This window comes from Epinephelus fuscoguttatus, linkage group LG12, assembly GCF_011397635.1.
Source record: "Epinephelus fuscoguttatus linkage group LG12, E.fuscoguttatus.final_Chr_v1".
Lineage (NCBI taxonomy): Eukaryota > Metazoa > Chordata > Actinopteri > Perciformes > Serranidae > Epinephelus > Epinephelus fuscoguttatus.
The window spans coordinates 26,694,563-26,717,358 of record NC_064763.1 but is presented as its reverse complement, the minus strand read 5'-3'; the positions used below and the strand labels follow the sequence as shown (position 1 = coordinate 26,717,358).

Below are 22,796 nucleotides of genomic sequence, written 5' to 3'. Positions count from 1 at the left end.
TTGTAAAAGCACCAATTGTTAACCTTACAATATTGTCACAATATCGAAATTGAGGTATTTGGTAAAAAAAAAAAAAATATGATATTTGATTTTCTCTGTATTGCCCAGCTTTAGGTTCAATTAATAAAAACAATTTTTCCACTTAACTGCATGGCCAGTACAGACTCTAACATTCGGAAATGCCTAATGAAGGAGAGGAAATGTCTTTCAATATATGATTACGTGCCCTAATGTGTCATTTACATACACCGAGGTGCAAATATCTTTGGCAGAGAGGCATGTGATAGGGACATTAACTCTCAGAAGCTCATTATCCTGCGCCTCACCCCAGTGTGTCTATACGAAACCTTGTCAGATAGACTCTGCCACATGAGCTCAACTTATTAGTCTTTGGTTTTAAAGCACCATTGTCTTGCAGAGACATCAGAATAACAGTGAGTTAGGAATTAGATACTGATTTATTAGAAGGCACTTGCACTTATAGACATCTAGACCTGTATGCCCCACCTACTGTATATATGAATTAAACTGCCAACATAATAGTAACAGGTTAAATATAAAAACAGGCAGCACTGGGGGTTAGTAGTGAAACAGTGTGAGGAGCGTCAGATTCTGCTCTACATTTTCTGTTTTGGTGTTCCATCTTCACAGGAGATAGGAATATTGCGCTCTGGGGTGGAGGATGACCGAGGCGCAGTGATTGTAAGGATACCATCGACTGACAGACAGGAGGTGACTTCGGCACATGACACGCCAGCAGGAAGCTTGTACTTCCTCTCAAACTCCCTTGACACAAAGCCGTGGTCGTCCTGGAAACAGAATCAGAGTCATCATATCATATGACTAAACTGTCGCCAAGTCAACTTTGTTTAGACTATTTCTGCAGATCTCTGTGGCCTCTCTGACCTGTCTGCCATCGTGTTTGCCGTGTATTATGATGTACTCGTCGGTGACATTGACAGACAGCTCTTCGGGTGAGAAGTGCTTCACATCCAGATAAATGACGTAGCGATCCTTTTCAATACGCATCTATACAGACAATACAGCAGTTAGGAACACATTGTGTTGCATGCCTCCAGCCTGGAGGCGGCTGGGTGCAAAAAAACAAAATAGCTGTTGTTTTCATCTCAGTGCAAGGCTCAAGTAGGTACTAAATAATACAGACACTGGCATTAGTGCAAGAGGATATTTATCAGTGGCATATTTGACTCAGTGATGTAAAATCACTGAGACAAATCTTACATATTAAATCTTTCTGTGCCTTTGAGTGCATCTAATGGCCTGTCACATCACTCTACACACTCAAGTATATTAGATATTAATTATGATTTTAAGTAGCAATAGAAGAGATATTGGTGATACTTTTTGCAGTTAGCAGTAAACTCCATATTTCAGATTAATTCAAGGACGCAGGTGAATTTTACTTTACCTCACTGTGTCCATTGTCAGGCCAGTTGAACCAGCGCAGGAATGAAGGGCGCATCCAGGGGAAGGACCAGGGAAAAGGCCAGTATAGTGGCCAATCGGTGAGAGGTTCTGCCAAAGGGAGGTCAGAGAATCGAAGTGGGAAGGCCCGGCGGTACCAGGGGTACTGGATGGGGATATCCATGATGAGATTCCAGAGGAGTTAAAAACGATGAGTAAGACAGAGGAGGCCTCTTGGTTTGGACTTGGTCTGAGATGGGTGCTACTGAACTCTCCTGCACCGCATTTATAGGCCTTTCCCTCCCATCCCACCCGAGCTTTGGCTCTGTTCATGTCCTCTGCATCCCCCTCCCCTCCGTAACCCTCCATGCACACTGGCATAGTGACTCTGCCAACAGGCTGATCTTTCTGGAACAATGATGTCAACTGTTTATCCCCCCCATCACCCTCTTTGTTTCATCGGTCTGACTGTGACTGGCTGTCTCTCTTTCTCTTTCTCTCTCCCTCTCTCTCTCCATAACTCAGCCTCACTGTATCTCCCTGCTCCCAGTCATGGGGTAACACTGGCTCGGAGTACTGCTGATGCCCCCATACTCATTTCCCAGGAAATGCCCCTGTCTGGATCTGTGTGTGTCTCTGTGTGTGATTGTGTGTGTGTTTGTTCAAGGAATAGCTGCCAGAGCATTAGCCTGCTGTGCTCCCAGTGCCAGAAGCTTTAGGTTTGTGTGCAGAATGGACGTGAGGTTGAATGGGAACTGATGAGTTTGTATGGGAGAGCATTAGGTGATGCTCTAAGCGTGTATCATTTTGCCATGAGCTCAGATGTCAAATATGAAGTCCTTTCCAACTGTCCAACAGTTGTGCCAAACCAAAATTTCTGTCAGTCTCTGCTTCATGCTCCCAGTGGTGTTCACTTATACACCTATGAAATCTACTCAATAAATGTGCAGTAACAATTTGCACTCGGTTTGTCTGAGCAGATTTCATCTCATGTCTTGAGTTAAGAGAAACTAAATTTAACAGCTATGACACACTAAAGCTTATTAGGTGAAGAATACCTAACACCTACCTAACTAACTGATCACTCATAAGTAGGTTAGCTTTACTTGAAAAATGGTCATACACAAGAGACAATATTTCCTTCATCCGTTCATTTTTCATAACCGCTTATCCTGGTTCAGGGTCGCCAGGGGGCGAGAGGTCGGGTACACCCTGGACAAGTCACCAGACTATCACAGGGCTGACACATAGAGACAGACAACCATTCACACTCACATTCAAATCAACATGCACTTTAGAGTTACCAGTTAACTTAACCTGCATGTCTTTGGACTGTGGGAGGAAGCAGGAGTTTATTTTATTTTTTTTTTTTATGCTGTAGTTATTCCTGTTAACAAATTAGTAGAGTAGGTATACTGTACCCATTATTAATTATGTCACTTACTGACTTACATAATTAAACTGGTCTTATTTGATACCACACAGAATCCTTTTTTTTTTTACAGTCTCCAATGTGAAAGAACTGCACACATTAAATATTTTATATGCAAGCACTGAGCTTCTACATAAACTTTTAAACCCTTATGGCACCACAATCATGGTGCTTTCCGCTGCTTTCTCATTAAAATGTATTAAGTGTTAATAGTTCTGAGTTGTGGGTGTGTCTATAATTTTATATAACTGGGTGTGTCTGAATGTGCTGGGTAACCTGATCACAATTTCCTCCATAAAACAGGACTCCTGCTTGACCTCAGTTACAATCATCTGCCCTACTTAAATGTCATATTGCAACTCCTATGACTATTTACACTTAAAATGAGACGATAAATCAATGTAAACACTTATTTTCTAGTACCTAGTGAGACTATGTCATTGAGTCACTTTACTTCCTGTCTGTTTAGAGTCGTTACCATGGTGATGCGCCTTGCCCCCAGCAGCCTCGAGCAGTTTGTTGTGGGATATACGTTAGCTAGTAGAAATGCGTCAACGTTAGTTAGTTAAAGTTGCCGCTGTGGCCGCAGAAATGGACCTACCGGCTTCATATTACGGGAAACTTGACAAAAGAAACCCAGTTGTTGTAAACGCTGAACGAGACATTAACTCGTTTATAACCCTGATGAGACGGGTCGCTTCTTCCACCAGCCATGACAACGGCTCTTATGCTAAAGGGTGAGATAATCAAGAGCACGCGCGGCGTTAGCTTGCTGCTAATTAACGTAACGGTTAGCCGGCTAGCTTAATGCAGTTTATTCTCCGTAAAACTAAGTTAAGCTTTAAAGTGAACGAAACAGTTAGCATAGCTACACTATAAGAAGCTGTAACTTACCTCAGAAGAAAAAAAGTTGTAGCTAAGTTATTCATAGTCTAACATTGTTTAGTCACTATTAAGCAATTTGTTTAGGTTATTAGTCATAAGTTATCAAACAGGAAGGGCAGGCTTCACTGTTGAGGACAGGTGCGTAGCTAACACCAGAGCATAACATTGCTGTGGGCCCCCATTTTAATACTACCCCAATTCCCCAAAAAAGTTGGGATGCTGTGTAAGATGTCAATTAAAACAATGCAATAATTTTCAAATCCTTGTTGACTTATATTCAGTAAAGCACAATCCAGTGACAAGATGTTCAATGCTGACACTGATAAACTTCATTATTTTTTGGTAAATGTACACTCATTCTGAATTTTATGCACACAACATGTTCCAAAAAAGTTTGGACAGGGGAATGTTTACCACTGTGTAACATCACCTTTTCTTTAACAACACTCAGAAAGCATTTGGGAACCGAGGACACTAATTGTTGACATTTTGAAAGTGAAGTTCTTTCCTATTCTTGCTTGATGTACAACTTAAGTTGCTCAGCAGTCTGGGGTCTCCATTGCTGCATTTTGTGCTTCCTAATGTGGCACACATTGATGGAGACAGGTCTGGACAGCAGGCAGGCTAGTCTAGTTCCCACACTCTTTTACTATGAAGCCACACTGTTGCAATATGTACAGAATGTGGTTTGACATTGTCTCGCTGTAATAAGCAGGGACGTCGTTGGTAAAAACTTGTACATGTTGCTCTAAAACCTGCATGTTCCTGTCATCATTCATGGTGCCTTCACAGATGAGCAGGTTACTCATGCTGCTATGGGCATTAACACACCCTCATACCATCACAGATGCTGGGTTTTTTTTACTTTGAGCTGGTAACAGTCTGGATGGTCTTTGTCCTCTTTAGCCTGGTGGACATAATATCCATGATTTCCAAAAACAATTTGAAATGTAGACTTGTCAGACCACAGCACACTTTTCCACTTTGTGTGAGTCTACCTCAGATGAGCTTGGGCCCAGAGAAGTCGGTGCATCGTCGTCTTAATTTTCCTTTGTAGATGCAGTGATGACCTGTGCTTACTGACAGTAGTTTTCCAAAGAGTTCCTGAGCCTGTGTAGTAATGTCCTTTATATAGTCATGCCAGTTTTAGATTCAGTGCAGCCTGAGGGGCTGCAGGTCATGGGTACTCAATGTTACTTTACAGCCTTGCCCCCAATGTAAAAATTTCTCTGAAGCTTTTTGACAACACAATTGTGTGTTGAGGAAGGTTGTTTTTAAACTGTTGGACTGTTTACCCATGCAGTTTTTCACAAAGTGACGCTCCTTGCTTGTGAACAACTGAGCCTTTCATGGATGCCCCTTTCATACTCATTGATGATACTTTAATCTGTTACCAATTAACCTGTTTCCCTGTGGAGTGTTTTTTGAGCATTCTCAACTTTCCAAGTCCTTTTTTGCCACTGTCCCAACATTTTTTAGAATGTGTTGCAGGCATCAAATTTTGAATAAGTGTATTTTCACAAAACACAATTAAGTTCATCAGTTCAAACATTAAGTCTTGTCTTTGCATCTTTGCACTGTATTCAATTTAATATAGATAGAAAAGGATTTACAAATCATTGCATTCTGTTTCTTAAGTTTTACACAATGTCCCAACTTTTTTGGAATCTGGGTTGTACAATCATTTTATATAAACAGGGTGCCTCAGTTATGTCACCCTTAATACCACCTTTCCAGTAGGAGCACCCATTCTTGGCCAGTTGTGCAAGCAGCATTTTTAAAAATTTGTTTTCTGAATTTTTATTATCTGTCGAGATGATTGCTAAGAGTACTTGCGGTCTATCAGGTGTACATTCTGCAATAAAACAGGTGCTACAGTAACTTTGGAGCAGATTTTATATTACATACATAGTGAGTCAGCCATATTAGTATTGTCTTGTCAGTCTGGTTAATTATCAACTTTAATATTTGCCTGTTTTTAATTTGATTTTCATTCTGAAGGATTAAAGTCTTGGTGGAGATATGGAAAAAGTACAAACATCGATTGCCTTCGAAGATGTACCAGGAGCGAATGTTGCAGATTGCAGATTTTCTCTTTGGGATAAAGGTAATTGTCAGTAGCACTGCTAATATCTGCTAATATTTGGTTTCCACAGCTGTAGTTAATTGCTTTACCAGTTGCATTTCATCAAAAATGTTTAATTCTAGCTTCATAATATTATCAGTCATTAACAACCTCTTGTCTCTTCTGCCACGCCTTGCCTCTTCACTGTCCTCAGCATTCATCATTCATCATTTAACTCTCCCAAAACTGACTGCAGCAATTTGCCCAGGTGTCTTCTGCACAACACCCATATATTGTTGGCATTATGTCTTACTTCCCTCCCCTCTTTGTGTGTAGATGTACCAGCTCGCTCTTTGGCAGGGCTACAGTCTCCACCTGCTGCAGTTCAGCTCAGTAAATATTACTGACATCACAGATGTGGACCACTTCATGGCCTGCTTCTTCCCTGATGGTTTTGATACAGACCAAGATACCTTTGCCATGAAGGTACACTGTAGTGTGTGAGCTTGTGAGCATTGAGTTGCTGTGTGGGATATGTTTGACTATTCACAGTAAGCAGGGCACGCTTGTTGTGCTTTGTTGTTTTATATTACCAAGAAATTTTGTCATGTGAAGAAAGCTCATTGTTATTTTGAAATGTTTATCCTTGAACCCTTGAACATATCTACAATATATTTATTGTGTCTGTGCGTGTTTGTGTCTGTAGATACGTGCCATGCAGGGCTGGGCCTTGTGTATATTTGAGCAGGAGAAAAAGCACAGCGTTCTCAGCCAGGAGGGACTCTGTAAACTGCTGGATTTGCTGAAGTTCATCAGGATCATGATGCAGGCATTTCAGCAACATGAGCACCTCTGCTGGCAAATATATAATGGTATATTAGTAACACTTATGTAATTTGTCCAGTGCTTGCTTTTTGTCTTATAGTACATTTTGTAAGAATAAATTAAAACAGGACAATTTCACCGTGTACCCAAAAGGGTGGGTTTGTGAGGTCCTAGATGCAGGGGTCTTATTCACAAAGCCAATGTGACTTACTATACTCAAAGTAATAACCTCCCAATGGCACCTGATGATTCCTGGAAATATATTAAGAAGGGATGGCAGAAGAAATACCGACGCACCCAAGATAAACTTATTTGTTGCCCTAAGTAGGCGCAGTTTCACAGCAGCCTTAAGTCCTGGAAATATGTTGACACAACTTCTCAGAAGCAAAATTTTATAAAAAAGTATAGAATGGCAATCATCTAAGTAATGGTAATTGCAGTAATTTGTTGTTTAAAGTGGGAGAGTATGAGATTCTACTGTATTTGATATTTTACTGTAGAACTAACCTCTTTGTCTTTTTCTTTCTAATCTTTTCCAGGTTCATTACACATATTCAATATCTGCCGTTACCTGATGACCATGAATTGTAGTGCACAGGTACTTCAAGATAAATGATAGCTGGGAGTTATACTACTGTAATTCTAGATGCAAAACATTGTTTTCGCCATGTCTGATACACTCTTAAGAAAAAGGTAAATGGATAAGGGTGAGAAATGGTGTGTGACAGATGGATCAGACTTGAATTCTTAATGTTGTAAGTGTGTGCAGTAATAAAGCACAGGGAGATCTGCAAAACCATAACTGACTTATTAATGTGGCTTGTGCGAATTATGTAAGTTTTCAGTGATTCACTCTCTTATGTGCATCAGTTGGTATCCTTAACCTCCCTCTGGGGCACTGTGACTAATGTAGACAATGAGACTCTTAAAACCGAGTGGTACTTTTACCTGATGAATGATATGATATAACCATAAAATTGTGTAATTGATAATGTTGATATAATTGGGTGCCATGATCCTCTATACCACCTCTTACGATCCTGTCCAGGCATTGGAGTACCTTCTGTGGGCAAGCGCCAGTTTAGAGCTGTCCATCCCTCTGATGACCGCTGAGTATCTGCCATGGATTGTCACTCTCTACTGTGCCGTCTGCCACTGTTACTATGACAACCAGGCTGCTGTGCAGGCGGAGGTGAAAAACACGCGTCATCTGCATCCAGACACCTACGAGCACACAGTCAATGTGATGTTAGCAGACGATTCACAAGCTGCTTTATAAGTCATGAATACCAACTGTCACCTGTTGTTGAACTGTTTGCAGTTTTCTGTTAGCCAGTCTGCCTGGTTTTAATGTGCTTTAGAGAAAATTACCCAGGACTATATAATGAAAATCTGTTTTGATTTCTATTTGTATGCTGTATCAAGATATCAGTTTTCCAAACAAATGTTTCTGAATGGAATTTAATGCACATAGAATGATTCATAAACTGAAATGCTGAATTATTTTTTTAACTCCTGCTCCTTGTTTGTGGAGTGGTTTGTGTTTCCTCAAATGCTTATAGGAATTTGCCAGGAGAGCCCTTGGAAAAATCAATGAGCTAGCAAAGCAGGAAGTGCAGAATGAAGTTCCCACCACCAGAGAGACTCAGAGAGCTTTCAAAGAAGCCTCTATCAAGGTAGGGGACTCCTCTTACCAAAATCTACTCTTTATACTGTTACTGCGATAAAATATTAGAGAGGAGAGATCATTCCCACAACTCAGTGACACCTACAAACATCAAAAGGATGCAAGGAACAAATGCTGTTATACATGCAAATATAAAACCATTCCAATCTCCATATATAATCAGTTTCAGTGCCATGTGAAGTCCTGTCTCATTTCTTAATTCTCAACTCACACCTTATAAGCAAACAGTGGCTCTGCATTTATAAAATCACTCAGTGGAAACTGTCAGTGTGTAACAATTTCACTAGGGTGTAGGAATTTTCTTGGTACTTCCTGTGCCTAAGTTAACTGTTTATTTGTTTGCCTTTACAGTGTTGATGTGCTGGTCTTTTTTTATCAACACTGTTTCTTTTTTTTCAGCTGGAGGCCATGATATTCAAGCGTGCAGTCTATGAGGTCAAAAGGAGACCCAAAAACAGATTCAAAACCAAAAGTACCCTGAAGGACATACCCAATGTAATAACATCCAGTGTACTGCCATATCATCGTGCCTAATGTTTAATATCCCCCCCTGAAGTGTCCCTGTATGCCTGCCTGTATTTACTGTAGGCGCCATGGCCCCGCACCACAACAGAGCGCATGCTAATGGGCCTGTTTGACAGCAGTGCAGCGCAGTTCTTGAGCATTCTGGAAGCACTCTGGGACAGCACCAGATGCCCACTGCAGATGAAGATGCCAGATGAACCAGAGCTGCAGGAGGTGATCCTGGAGCTCCTGTCTGCTGGCGTCAGTATATTGTCTGGTTAGTAAAACAAACACATAGCAGAAAAACAGTGATTACAAGTGCACAATGAACAGAAAACCCTCAGGTACTGCAGGTGCTTTAGAATGCTTAAATTGAAATTGGGTGTTTAGGGTGGGGAATGCTCGCTGTGTTTATTTAGTAATGTTTCTGTATGTTTGTGTTTGTGAAGGAGATACAGCTTCTAGTGAGTCTCTTAGTGCACTGACGCCAGCAGCCACTCTAATGGATTTAGCCATTTCAGGTTAGTCACTGCTTTCTTATTTATTTTTTTTCTCACATTATATTCAGCATGTATAACACTATCATGTGTTGCAAGGTGTTTGTTTTGTGCAGTGAAATGGAAATTATTGTGGAGTAATGTGATGTGTTGTGTTGCTAGGAGAAAACAAAGTACCCATCTTGTCTGCGGTGAGGTTTATTAAGATGTTGTTTCAGTACAAGCAGCCAGATGCTTTCACTGAACTTGCCAGAGAGATGCTGCAGGTTTTGTCTGTGAGTAACACACAAGCAACTCAGTACTCAGGAAAGAGGAAACCACTTGTGTATTCTTGTGTTTCCAATTTGAGTTTAATGTGTGCTGTGTGTCTGAGTGATCTTGAGTGTTTCTTTTTGTGTCTCTCTGCGTCAGGGTGTGGAGGGGCAGTCATTCAGAAGGGCCGAGCTGGAGCTTGCTTTACTTGACAGTTTCAACAGTCTGCTGTCTTCCCAGAGGAGCCATCGTAGAGAGGACAACATGACTGATGGTAGCAAAGGGAAATTGTGCAACACATGGACTGATTTATATCATCAGGGCTCTGAGCCTTTATGAAGACAAATGGATTTATAGAAACTGTCCACAAAGAATTCTCATGAGCAATTTATTGCTAGAGCCCAGACTTCATTGATTCTTGAACAGCCCTCTGGCTTCTTTTCCTTGATTCCCTGAGATTAATTGTGTGTGTCACCGTATTGCCATGTTGCTGTTAAATATATGAGTATGTTAACCAAGTTACTTCCTGTCAGATATTAGTTGACACACTTTGATATTTTATGTTCATAAGTTGGCATTGATTAGGTATGAATCAGGTGCTCAACTCTGGGTTACTTGATCACAAAATATCCAACACTGATTTAAGTTATCTTTGAGTATAATGTGGTCATGTTCTTTGATATTTCCAACAGACAGACACAAGTCTTCATTCTCAATGAGCGATGAGTTCCTTGTCCTGGTAGACACCCTGCACAAGTCTGTTTGTCGCTCTGCTCCTGTAAGTTTCTATGTTGTGTGTGTGTTTGTATTGGGGTTGATCTGCCAAGGACTAGGGTTCAGATTACAATAAGAGTTAGAGCTCAGACATTTCATATGCTGTGTGTGTGTGTGTGTTTGTGTAGGAGGTGCAGCCAGATGGAGACCTGGTTTTGGATGTTTTGTTATTTCTTTGGGGTAAAGTGAAGCTGGTGATCCAGAGGGACCAGCTGCAGAACCAAAAAATTATATACTGCCTTGAGAAGATAGATAATTACGACAAGGTATGTATTTAAAAAGGTAAGCTTTACCCTAAGTGTTGACTTTCAGGGTGATAGGAACAAGTTATTGTCAAATATATAGTGAGCAAAGAATTTTTTTATGAATAGAATTTTTGAAGTTTAGGACTGAGTGAACTGTGACATTAATGTAGACATGATAAAACAAGTTTATCCCCAAATTAACAAAATACAAGTTGGGCACCAGATGGGAAAATAAATACTACCCTGTCACTTTTATAGAGATATTAATTTAAAAACATTGGGGAGTTAGCCCAGATAGCTAGCAAACGTCTGCTACAAAAACCATCATCTCAGTCATCACTTAAATCTCTTTGTATTCAACCAAATACACTCCATTCAAAGTTAATAATCAAACACAAAATCTCACACACCAAACATCAATAATTCAGAAGAAACAAAATTCAAATTCTGAGTCCACAACTGAAAATTAAATATCCTTTAATTAAATCAAAGGAGGACTCTGTGAGTGCACATTGATGCAGTTCAGTGAGTGTACTACTGTATGGCATATTTTACATTTTTGACTGTATGTTTCATGTAGCAATCCTACTTATTTTTTTTCATGTGTATGTGCTTCACGTGTATGTAACATGTTCACAGTGGCTGTGGTGTCTGTCAGTGCTGTGTGAGGTGGCCTTTGCTTGTGACCTGGCAACTGTTGACTGCATAATGGCAGCAGAGATGATATACACATTGGCCATACTGCTGGAGAGTGCAGCTGAATGCAGTAGTGAGTGTCCAGGTACGGAATTAGGTTCCTCCATTTAACAGTCTTCAGGACAGCTGAAATCATGCATCTTTTGTACTTCATCTTGTGTTGTTTTATTGAATGCTACTGTGGTATTTGATACTGGGTAAATTCTCACTCACCCACACCCACACACACACACACACACACACACACACACACACACACACACACACACCTGCTACATATCATGTTCATCATAGCTGTGATAATATAATCATTCTCATGTCTTGTGTCTAGGAGCTGGAGAAGCAGACTGTAAGGGTGTGAAACCAAGCTCGTTCTTTATACTTAAGGTATGTAAATGTAATGTCTTTACATGCATCAACTTATAGTTCTGTATAATACAAGTACTTAGTGTTATAAAAAACATATGCATGTGATGAAAAAATACAGTTACACATATGCCAATGTGCTGTATTCTGTCGCAGGTGTTTTTTCCAGAAATATTTAAAAAACGAAGCATCATCCAATGTATGTGTTTGTGCGTGCTTGCAGAGTTCAAGTACAGAGCTGCTTCAGAAGGTGTGTGAGGTGGCGGAGAGGGGTATTGGAGCTCTAGCAAAGGGTGCAGCTACATTGCTGCCTCGTGATTGCTCAGCAATCATTGACTCTGCCTTCATGCAGGTAAGCATGCAACCTGTCGAGCACTCAATCTGACATTTATTCATTTACACCATTCTAAGCCAGGTCTTGCCTTGAGTTAAGTTCTCAACACTGTATTGTGGGATGGAAACATTTTAAAAACAAACAAACCAGGAGAGTGAGTGTCACTAAAACCTGTTGTTCTCTTATTCTGATAGAAATTTGGTCCCCTCCATCCATCGACTCCCTCTCTGTTGGCTCCAGCATCATCGGAAAAGGGAAATGAAGATGATGAAATAAGTGAGAAGGAAAAAGAAGTGGAAACTAAGACAGAATCAGAATCAGATATTAGAGGTGCTCAACACACTCAGTCCACACATGTGTTTCTGCTGGCCACAGACCTTCATCTAGAGCTAGACATCATCCACCACAGGGCTTCTCTCAAGTTGCTGCAGCGAAATGCAGGTCAGCCTCACTGCTACAGTGACACATTTACTTACTGCTTAATTTTACATTGATACAAAACAGAAGTTGAAATCTCTTACAATAAATCATGGTTAGTCAGTGTAAATGTTCTGAAACAATATTGATATGAAAATCGTATGACTTTGTTGGTTGTGTTTAGTCACAGAGTCTGTGCTGTTGGATCGGATCAAGAAGAACAAGGTGTCCAAAGCTCTTTTCCTGATCCAGAAAGCCTTGCTGGAGTACAACAACACGGAGCCAAATAACAGCAACAAAACCAAGAGTCTGCTCGAGGTTACAGCTTCACAAACTTTCTCTTTTTCTTAGATGCAGTCACAACTACGCATGTAATGTCAAATACCTGATATTTCCACATGCAAAGAAATGTGTAGGTTTATTTGCAAATGTGTGTTTGTCTGTGTACTCTTGCCAGGAGGCCTCCACCCTGATAGAGAAAGCTGGGGTGGAAGAGAGAAGACTGTACATCTCTACCACCCCTAAGACTTCAGCTGAAAGCAAAGATGAAAGGAAAAATGAGAAAGAGGAAAGCCCTCCGCCACCTCCCATCCTGCTCTCACGCACTGACCACTCCTTTACCTTTGCCCCAGCACCTTATGGCTTCAAGGGACAAGTGAGATTTTAATTTATTAATCTAACAAGTAGCAAATGATCTAACACAGCTTCTATTCTTTTTTTATCTCACTCTGTTCTTTCTTGTTTCCTTTCAGGTGTGCTGGTACCAGCTCTGCGGCCGTGCTGTTGGCGGCATTAACCAGAAAGTCCGCCTCGCAGACTGCAGCCTGCCAGGAACTGGAAATATGGTACAGTTTTTATCTTTAGCAGAAGAGTGTCAGGTTTAGTGGAACACCTTTTGTCATCTTGTATGATCTAGTGTAATACTAGGTCTTACTTTGTATGTTTTCAGGTACCAGCAGTATCTGGTGAATGCGTGCTGAAGGTGGAAGGCCTGGAGCCCAACCAGAAGTACGTGTTTGCTGTAGGAGCCTACAACAGTGAAGGCAAGCTACTGGGCAACACCATAGGAGGGTCAACAGCCCCGCTGCTGGCATCCTTGCCGGTACCACTGCTCTCTACATGGACTCACTTGGCACAGGTACGCTTAACTAATAGACACTTGGTTCTATTTTGTCACCTCACTACCCTCATCATTGCTGGTTTCCAGGTGCTGAAAAACTCCTGGAGAAGAATAGCAGTGCCTTTTCACCTTAATATACATGTACACATTGCCTTATCTGGATGTAGAGTAGAATGGAGAGCCTGTAGGCATTACAATGATTAACACTGACTCAGACAACTGTTTATGGTATTTTGGCCTGTGCCAAACTGATGGATACCTTAACACTGTTGCCCATTGAGCCAGAGAAAAAGCAGGGTTATGGTTTTATTTTTTTTCTCTTTCCTTAGGTGGCTTTCCAAACGGAGCAGTATGCTATCGCAAAGAGAGCCTGCAGTGAACTGTGGATCCACTATACCTACACCGACGATGGGTCCCCCAGCACTCAGGATAGACTCGCTGTCACAGGGTGAGGAGGGAAACACATCCTCACAGTTCAAGTCAAGCAGTCTGTTTTTCTTTGCATTTGCAAATCTCATTTTGCTCTGTCCTCATTCACCACGCTGAAGGCTGCATGTCCAGACCCTGCAGTGCTCCTCTACTCACCTATTACAGTTGTTCTTCACTTCCATCTTCATTGAGACGGAGATCAACATTCAGCAGGGATCGCTTTATTGTGACTCATTCAGTGACAGTGGACCATTTATTTGGGAACAGGTAAAAAAAAAAATCTGCTTAAAGGTATACATGCACATTGAATATTTATTTTCAATATAAAATGACCTTCACAAATTGTTGGGTAATTATCATTGTTAGCAGCACCACAATATGAATTTTTATCTCCTTTTTCTGCTTGTATTGATGTGAACAAAGGTTAGATATTTTAAATTAACATGAACATTTATAAATGATATGTGCACATGTATGTGTGCAGGAAGCTAGACTGGCAGAGTGTGAGCGAATGCTTGTTGCCATGGACCTGGCAATGTGGTTGAATGACGGCAGCGCTGCCTTGCAAGCTGTAGCTAGCTGTTACGGCCTCCTGGCACCTCTAATCTTCCATCAGATCACTTGCGACCCTGTTGTTCAGGTATGCAATACCTCATCCATTTCAGTCTCAACATTCTGTCCTACAAGCTACAAATTAACTTTGTTAACAACATCACATAATAGAGCTGTAAATAATTCATAACTATGTGTGTATATGCCTTTGTCTCCGTTCTGCTGTGCAGGTGCTAAAAAAGTGCTTGATAGTTTTGGAGGAGAATTTAGGTCTTCTCAAACAAAAATGGTCAGGAAACGCCACAGAGTCATTTATGCACATGATAGCCTCCATCACTTACTACCTGTCCAAGGTATGTCTGCATATATACACCCGTATATTTTATTTTGTGGTGATTAATATCAAGTGTGCAGATACTCTATTCACCTTCTTAATACCACACTAATCCACAGTGACTTACCAGATATGCCAAAATGATAACCAATCCACAGCCTTACAACAAAGTAATGTCTTATCCATTATGTTCCCTGACCAGGCATCGCGTGTGCTCGGGGAGCATCAGATGGCCTCTATGTTGATGGACTGCGGTCGAAGGCTGCTTCAAGAGGTCTATGATGCCCAGCTGCAGATCAGTAGACTTGCCAGTAAAGCTGTGAGTGAAAGGAACAGTGTAAAAGTGTTGATGTATTTCATGACTCATCCTCACTCTTAGAGTGACTTTAAAACATGAAATAACTGTAATAGGATTACCCAATATAATTTTAGATTCGTACAAAATGTCGCAGTATTTTTAGTGATGTTTAATATTAAAATATTAAATAATTTTTAAAAATACACCAAATGAAGAATATTTTGCTTCACTGTTCCAAAGTTTTTATATGTTTCTGTGTGTGTGTTTGTGTAGTCAAAGACCACAGATCATGCTACAATCAAGGGTGAGCTGCAGCTGAAGGCACTGCAGCGGAAGAACAAGAAAAGAATCACATCTGAAGCAGTTCTCACCACAGACAATGGTAGCACACATAAACACACACACACACACACACACACACACACACACACACACACAAGCCAGTTTAATTTATTTTAAATGCAAAAATGTTGAAAACAAGGTGGTGTGTATAGCAAGACATTTACAGTGTCTGCATTTTCATAAGTATTTATACCATGTTTGGTAAAAATATGCCAGGGCGGCTTTAGTTTAAACATGTTAGCAACAGGATATTACACACTTGATAAAATTATCAGTAAGAAAAGAAATACAGTATTAATTAATATACAATATATTATGGCATTTACATTATCTTTTATAATAAACTTTTCAGTCTACTGTTTGATAATACTTTTGAAGCTTTTTTACCAAAAGTAACACCGTCATGTAACACATCAGAAAGGCTCAGTTTTAAATATTTCATTACATTTCTTTGAGTCTCTCAGCTGGTTAACTTAGTGATTGTTCTGTGAACAGTTTCTGGACTTTGTCAAGCATATTACATTATATTACAGTTACACATCAACCAATATAATATGTTCCTCTAAGCTCTTTTTTCTGTAGAGACTGCACGCCCACTGACAGGCTGTGAGGATCCCACCAAATTGTATGCTCTGATTTCCAGCAGCTCACTGGAGGATGCCTATCAAGATGGTAACACACTGACATACTTTTTTTTTTAATTGAATAATTAGTTTTGGTCATTGACGCCTTTGTTTTTGTGTGTTCGTATTTATAGTGATTAAGCTCAGATACAAGGCATATTTTACTGAGTATGCGGCACTGCTCCTCCAGAGAGCCATGGAAGAAGGCCCCCCAGACGTTGTGTTAAAGTGGGGGCAAGCCGTATTTGAATTTCTTTCCAGGTGTGCTTTCACTATTCACCTCCTTGCTGATTCTAAATAAAGAAATGGTAATATTCGAATTTATACAGTTATAGTCAAACATCAAACAATGCAGCACTGTCCACTTACATATGGATCACACTCCACTGGATTACAGATAGTAGCTGTTTTGCCTACACTGATAAAGACTTGACAGTATGTTAATGGTTCTCTCTCTGTCAGGCGTGACCACATGATGGGACTGTCCACAAAATGTTCAGAGGGAAAAAATCAGAGTAAAAGAAAAAGTAGTGCTCAGGCACAGAAAGGAAATGAACCAGCACAGGTGAAAAAAATATGCACACAGATACCCGACACATACATGTAAATACACAAGAACATACAAAATCCTGAGCATCTGTGCTAAACAAAGATTTTTTTGCATTACATTTCATGGACAATGATCTACCAAGCAGCTGAAGCATCTCTCCTGTGTACAGACGATGCCCCTCTGGCATCATTTGAGTCTGACCTTGCCAAGCAAAATGAGCTATGCAAATTAACATTATTTATTTTTACTTGCTTTAAGAAATACTGTAAATTAGCTTATTTTAAACTGCCTTACAGGACCACTCACAGAGAACCAATATTATTATGCGGAATAAAGTGTTCTTGTTTTTGATATCATAAGGTCATTGTTTTTTCAGTTTTAGTGCCTTATGTATACTGTCAACACTCATCACAGTTAGCTGTAAGTGCAGTACATTAGGCACATACAGTACCTTAACCCCAAATACTTTGTGCTGCTGTTTGTAGCAGAACAAGAAAGCACCTTCACATGATGATGCAAGAAAGAAACTAAAGCAGAATATGCCACAAAGCATGCTTAAGAGACTGAGGACAAGCAGGTACAGTATGTGTGTGTTGTGTTTATTTGCCTGTGTTTGTGTGTAATTTGTATATGTAGGTTCATATAACCACATGTGCACTGGACGTCTCTCCATGTGTATATAGAGAAATGCAGGTTGTGGAGAACCTGCTGAGCATGATGTCGTCTGTGGTGCAACGGCACAAGAACCATCTTAAGCTGAGGAACATGTGCTGCGAGGAGAGAGTGTGGAAGTCTCAGCTCAATTACAGCATGGCTGAGGCACATTTAGCACAGCTGTACCAGGGTCTGGACCAGCTGTATGGAGGAGCCCTGCAGCACAGGTTCACCTACATGATACCAGCTGCTTTACTTCACCTTTGCTGTTGCTTTCTAGGAACTATTGACAGGTTACACCGAGGGGTTGCCGCAATTACACTAAGAGACATATTGTTGCTGATTGGCCTTTAGCAGGGTTGCATTGTTTGTGGGAGACATTTAGTCTTGATTTTGGTATCAGAAGTCAGATATTGTAGTAGTTCTCATCATTATTGCCATAATTACTGTTTAAAATATAGATAATCCTGCATAAATTGTATATTCCTGTGTGCGTGCCAATAATATTATGTTCTGTATGTGCTTTGTTTCAGTTACAGTCAGTTAAATCCCTTGTGTTTCTCTCTGGCCTACTCTGGTGTCCTGGTGTGGAAGTCACAGCGACAGCAGTCCTCTAAATATGAGGTTAGCTCAGAGCAAGACCCCTCTCACTCTGGTCTGAGGGAATATGTGGCTTTACACAAAGAGAGGAGCACAAAGGAGGGTGAGAAAAACTCCTTAAAAATCTAGAAGAAAAACTATCACCTGGTGTGTGTTTTATCACTTGTTTCAATATTTTCCTCCAGCAGTCAGAGTGGATGACTCTGTCACAGAAGAGAGTTGTGAGGACGGAGAGGACTCCTCTGGAACTGTGGAAGAGCAGATTGAGACACACAGAGTCACTGCTGCCTCGCTGCTGGACTCACTTAACAAAGCTGCTTTACATCTCAGAAGGGCCATGGTAGTGCACACACAACGGCAGACATGCTCTCACACACAATAGAGGTGTGAATGGGCCCAAAAAATCAGGCTTGACCCTACATGAATCCACCCAGTATCTGTTCTGGGCCTGAGCCTGATTAAAACCTGAATTTCAACTGTAAAAGAAATATTAATTATATTTTTTTATATGAAAACATTTATTACAAGCAAAGGGCTGATGTATTTCCTCGCACCACTTGTCCTTCTTCTCTTCCTTATTTAATAGTCTGTCATCTGGTGCCTGATACGTTCTATCCATGGCGATGTGACGCGCAGATGATGATCACTGCTCTTCACTGCATGTTTCGCACATCTCTCCCACTGCTGGGGAGGCAAAGGAATGCTTCCCCTGCAGTCCCTCTCTATCTCTCTTTCTCTTGTAGTCTGTTTCTTTTTCATGTGCGCTTTATCTTTGTCCCCTGGTTCTTAACTATATTACTCTATTATTCACTCACTTTCCCTCTCTCAGTCACAGTCCCCCCTCTTTCTTCCTCTTTTCTTCTTGATTCAGTCCATTAAAACTCATGTCATTTATGCATGAGAACTGCCAGTTACATTAAAAAAATAAATAAATAAAATAACACAGCTAAATTGGTGAGAATCTGGCCTGATTCAAGCCCGGGGGCAATAATGAGAAATTACAGCCCTGCCTGGTTCGGGCCTGGTTGGGCCTAATCAGGTTCTGGCAATGAATCAGAGCTCTTAACACACAAGTACAGGAATGCGGACATCACATGTGACTATACAGTCTTAATCCTGGTATTGTATTTAATATTTTTCAGGTGTTGGCACATCGTGGCAGCCACTGGACCACTCTGCAGCGTGTGTGTCAGACTGTGTGGGACCAAAGCTGTAGAATCAATGTCCTAGGACAGGGAGTTGCTCAACTTGAACCTCCCTCCCCAATCACAGCAGACCAACTGCACACCACCTTCACCCCACTACTGGTGCTGGCCACTGACCTAATCATGGACATGATGAAGAGACTTGAGGTAAGTGTCACATACAGCTATACACATACTGTAGCTGCTGGTTTAAAACAACTCAAACACATAATTGTTCCTTTTTACCAAAATATGAAAAGCAAACCTTTAGCAGCCTAAAGCAAAAACACATTTACAACCACAAAGTGAACATGACACAGTCATGTTTGTGACTTTCATCATCATCTTTCGTCTTTTTCCCTGCTAGCTGTGGAGTTTGTATGACAGTGACCTGACTGAGGAGGAGATAGAGTCCAGTCTCCACTTCTCATCCCCTCTGGATAACAGCACACTGGTGGACCTGCGTTGGGTCTGCACCCTGGTGCTGCACACTCTGGAGCGTCTTCATTACAGTGAAAAATGGGAAAGCCTGGCCCACTTTGCCTTAGTTTTCAACTCACACACTCGGTCAGTAAGACTTTTTTTTTTTTTTGCGCCAAACACAGACTATATTGCAATCATAAATCTACAAGTGTAGTTTTAGTAATAAATGGTTCTGTATAGTAACGTTCAAGAGCAAGGAGTAAAGGTTTTGGGCAGGTTGTTAACATTAAAGAGAGATTTGTGTGGAGCTTTTAAAATACAATACTTTAAGGACCAAGATAACATAGCACACAATCACTACAGCATAATATACAGAAATCCTACAAGAAACACTTAAACATTTTAAGTGGAATTAAACAAAAAATGTCTCTTTAGGATTTAACATTGCCATATTTTTTTGAAAACCTGAATCAGAGAGTCAGTCTATCATGGAAGCTTTTTGGTAGCCAAGTAGTCAGAGAGCATACAATATAACTGCAACGTCCCAGGTTTGATTCCAGCCTTGGGACCTTTGTTGCACATCACACCCCTCTTTCTCTCTTTCACGCATTTCTACACTGTCCCTAGTCAAATGTAGGCAAAACTGCTTAAAGAATTTCAGAGTCACCTGTCTCAGAGTACATACTCATGATTCTGTGTGTGTGTGTGTGTGTGTGTGTGTGTGTGTTTATGTGTGCCTGTATCTTTATGTCTGTCGCAGAGAACGTTATGCCTTGACCGTAACTCCTCTACTAGTCCATGCTCAGAGGAGGCTGCTCGAAAGAATTAGTTCTTTTGGAGGACCACCAGTTCCTCAACCACACCATGTCAAGACACAGAAGGCCACTGGAAAGGAGGTGGCACATACCCACACACACACACTTAAAAACTGTATGATAGTCAAAATCAAAGGGTAACAATGAAAAGCAAGCCAATTAAACAAATACCTTTTAACCAGTGCCATGGGATATTTCATTACTTTGCAAAATTAAAGAGAAACCCAAATTATTTTCAGGTTTTTCCTCTTCATTTTCGATTGAGAATGTCTTGAGAGCTTAAACAGTTATCATTCAGTTCCATAGAATCTAGAAAGTCAGTCATTGAAAGGGTAATAACTAAATCATTAATCTCTTTTGTGTACACTTATGCATTATGTGTATTGTACTGTATGCATATATATTTGGTGCTTTCTTTTCTTTATTTTAGGTAACTTACAGAAGCTACGCAGACTCCCAGCTGCTCATTGGGCGGAGCCCTTACCCTGCACAGCAGCTGCCCAATCGCAAAAAAGCAGCACTCACAAACTCTACACAACCAGATGTAGTTGATCTTAAAGGTTTGAAGTGCCAGCCATGTGTCTTATCATGACGAAATATTTTAATCACACAAACAATAGTCTGTAGGCTTTTGTAAATTGTGATGGCTGCCTTATAATTGAAATGTTCCAAATATTAAAAAAAAAACATAGTTAATGGTGGAATGTTGAGATACTATGGTATGAATTGTGCAGAATGTTTTCATGCATATTTGTTCTGTGTCTAAGATTCAGAGAAACAGCGCTCCATGTCCCTTGTTTGCGTTCCTCTGGATGTGGAAGACACGCTGAGCTCTTACCGTCAAGCTCTTGAGAGAAGACCACATTGTCTGCATGTCTTCCAGCATAGCCGCTCATTACTGCTGCTACTTCTTGCATACACAAATCCCTGTGAGTTCAGGGCTTTTTGATTTGACACACACACACTCACTCACACAACAGCTGTTTGAAATCTTCACTGTTTGCATTAATTTGTGCCTCTTTCCAGGCTTTGCGACACAGTTGCAGCACTGTCAGAGCAGAAGTCTCAGCCATTCAGCAAGCCTGGTTGATTTCAGCCCCTTAGTTTTGCCTACTCCAAACATCCAACCTTGCAGCCTGACCGAGGAGGACTTCAGTACCCCAAATGCTCTTTACAGCATTCCCATTGGCCCTGACCACTTGCCAACTGTCAAAGCTGCATACTCCATCTCCATTAGTAAGAGCACACAATACTAAATACTAAAAACCCACAGAAGAATGATTAGCAAGTTACACTAGAGACCACAGCAGAGGTTTCACAATGGTTCAAATCCCTTTTTAGCACATGGCGAAAGGCCATTTATCCATCATGTGGCTTTTTCCAGTGGTAAATTTCCTTTGAGGGTCCGTAGATGAGGAACAAGTAGTTACCGGTTAAAAGTTTATACGAGCTAGCCAGGAGTTGAACCTAGAATCTTCTGATCCGTAGTCAGACGCGTTATCCATTGCGCCACTAGCCCCTATGTACAGCTGTAGTTGGGAACAGCTACATCGTCACAAAACTGCATGTAAGCTTTTGTTGTTCACTTTGGTGTGGAAGTGTGGACAACATTTACGTTAAGAAGACATGTATTGTCAAATTGTCAATAGGTGGGACACTGAGTTAGACGTGTTACAGAGACTACCAGCAAATTGCATGACGAGATAATAACATGAAACATCTGGACGTGTCTGGCTGTCAGGGTCCTAAAGGTCTTACTTTTCTTCATCTCCATCCAACTTTTCTTCAGAGTATCTCCAGGCCAACAATCATGACTCCCTCAGAGTTCTGGCACTACATGAGATGGGAAACCTACAGTTCTACAGTGGAAACACACGGTAAGAATCTGTTTGCTGAGTAGGAATGTGTGTGTGTGGGTGTGTTGATCTAAGCCTTCAGCCGTTTAACTACAGTTACACAACAAAGGTCTGTGAGTTGAGCTTTTCGTCATTTTCCTTACAATCTTATAATAACTAAATTCCTGCCTGTTTTTTTTTTATCCCCAGGGCTGCACACTCATACTGGAGTAAAGCTGTAGACTGTGCCTTACAGTGCTCAGGTGCTGTAGAGAAATGGGACGGTCTGTCATTTTGGGGTGGCTCCCTACAACAAACTCTGCAACAGGCTGGCATGTGGGGATGTCTACAGGCTGCTGGGCTCACTGCCAAGATTGCACAGTAGGTTTCAACGAGGTTCATAATTGATTTTATATGTTTTGTTTGTGTTGCAAGCATCCCTTTAAATCTACCTGCTCCTGAGGGACGTGTTTTTAACTACAGGTATATCTTAACGTCTGATATCAGCCAACGGACCAAGTGCTGTCTAATGTCTGCACACCTGTTTAAGGTAATACTTAAAGTGGATGTTGATCTCTCTCTTAAACACGGTTTTTACTTTTGTTGCTAAATGCACCATTGAGGAAACAATGA

General features: G+C 40.8%; 2 protein-coding genes and 1 non-coding gene across 9 annotated transcripts in view; 1 reads left to right on the top strand and 2 right to left on the bottom strand.

Annotated features, from left to right (window-relative positions):
* Positions 1-461: 461 nt before the first annotated feature.
* LOC125898536 (alpha-crystallin A chain-like) lies at positions 462-1,724 on the bottom strand. The gene is made up of 3 exons (XM_049592365.1): positions 1,430-1,724; positions 907-1,029; positions 462-809 (listed from the first exon to the last, which is right to left on the bottom strand). Exons 1-3 carry the CDS (start codon positions 1,607-1,609, stop codon positions 618-620), a joined length of 495 nt encoding a protein of 164 aa, XP_049448322.1. The 5' UTR covers positions 1,610-1,724; the 3' UTR covers positions 462-617.
* A 1,024-nt stretch (positions 1,725-2,748) lies between these two features.
* Positions 2,749-22,796, top strand: part of LOC125898144 (cilia- and flagella-associated protein 54-like) — a 46,704-nt gene continuing 26,656 nt past the window's right edge. Inside the window, exons 1-45 of one of the 7 annotated variants that reach the window (XM_049591838.1) lie at positions 2,753-3,594; positions 5,744-5,849; positions 6,144-6,293; positions 6,514-6,679; positions 7,172-7,230; positions 7,681-7,824; positions 8,195-8,308; positions 8,719-8,814; positions 8,908-9,100; positions 9,273-9,344; positions 9,483-9,595; positions 9,732-9,846; positions 10,265-10,350; positions 10,475-10,612; positions 11,231-11,372; positions 11,619-11,674; positions 11,877-12,005; positions 12,182-12,263; positions 12,363-12,428; positions 12,589-12,722; positions 12,862-13,059; positions 13,157-13,249; positions 13,354-13,542; positions 13,854-13,972; positions 14,073-14,220; positions 14,438-14,593; positions 14,736-14,858; positions 15,042-15,158; positions 15,411-15,519; positions 16,047-16,151; positions 16,237-16,363; positions 16,565-16,667; positions 17,138-17,229; positions 17,336-17,533; positions 17,840-18,009; positions 18,092-18,246; positions 19,049-19,258; positions 19,458-19,657; positions 20,274-20,409; positions 20,759-20,888; positions 21,096-21,257; positions 21,355-21,564; positions 22,118-22,205; positions 22,374-22,544; positions 22,647-22,713. In XM_049591838.1, coding sequence (XP_049447795.1) covers positions 3,449-3,594; positions 5,744-5,849; positions 6,144-6,293; positions 6,514-6,679; positions 7,172-7,230; positions 7,681-7,824; positions 8,195-8,308; positions 8,719-8,814; positions 8,908-9,100; positions 9,273-9,344; positions 9,483-9,595; positions 9,732-9,846; positions 10,265-10,350; positions 10,475-10,612; positions 11,231-11,372; positions 11,619-11,674; positions 11,877-12,005; positions 12,182-12,263; positions 12,363-12,428; positions 12,589-12,722; positions 12,862-13,059; positions 13,157-13,249; positions 13,354-13,542; positions 13,854-13,972; positions 14,073-14,220; positions 14,438-14,593; positions 14,736-14,858; positions 15,042-15,158; positions 15,411-15,519; positions 16,047-16,151; positions 16,237-16,363; positions 16,565-16,667; positions 17,138-17,229; positions 17,336-17,533; positions 17,840-18,009; positions 18,092-18,246; positions 19,049-19,258; positions 19,458-19,657; positions 20,274-20,409; positions 20,759-20,888; positions 21,096-21,257; positions 21,355-21,564; positions 22,118-22,205; positions 22,374-22,544; positions 22,647-22,713 — 5,883 coding nt within the window. In that variant the 5' untranslated portion in view covers positions 2,753-3,448. Of the gene's footprint in view, positions 3,595-5,743; positions 5,850-6,143; positions 6,294-6,513; positions 6,680-7,171; positions 7,231-7,680; positions 7,825-8,194; positions 8,309-8,718; positions 8,815-8,907; positions 9,101-9,272; positions 9,345-9,482; positions 9,596-9,731; positions 9,847-10,264; positions 10,351-10,474; positions 10,613-11,230; positions 11,373-11,618; positions 11,675-11,876; positions 12,006-12,181; positions 12,429-12,588; positions 12,723-12,861; positions 13,060-13,156; positions 13,250-13,353; positions 13,543-13,853; positions 13,973-14,072; positions 14,221-14,437; positions 14,594-14,735; positions 14,859-15,041; positions 15,159-15,410; positions 15,520-16,046; positions 16,152-16,236; positions 16,364-16,564; positions 16,668-17,137; positions 17,230-17,335; positions 17,534-17,839; positions 18,010-18,091; positions 18,247-19,048; positions 19,259-19,457; positions 19,658-20,273; positions 20,410-20,758; positions 20,889-21,095; positions 21,258-21,354; positions 21,565-22,117; positions 22,206-22,373; positions 22,545-22,646; positions 22,714-22,796 lie in introns of all 7 variants that reach the window. The other 6 variants (XM_049591839.1, XM_049591837.1, XM_049591835.1 and 3 more) reach the window with 6 other exon arrangements.
* trnar-acg (transfer RNA arginine (anticodon ACG)) lies at positions 21,775-21,847 on the bottom strand. Its single transcript has one exon. It is a non-coding gene; the product is annotated as a tRNA-Arg (tRNA).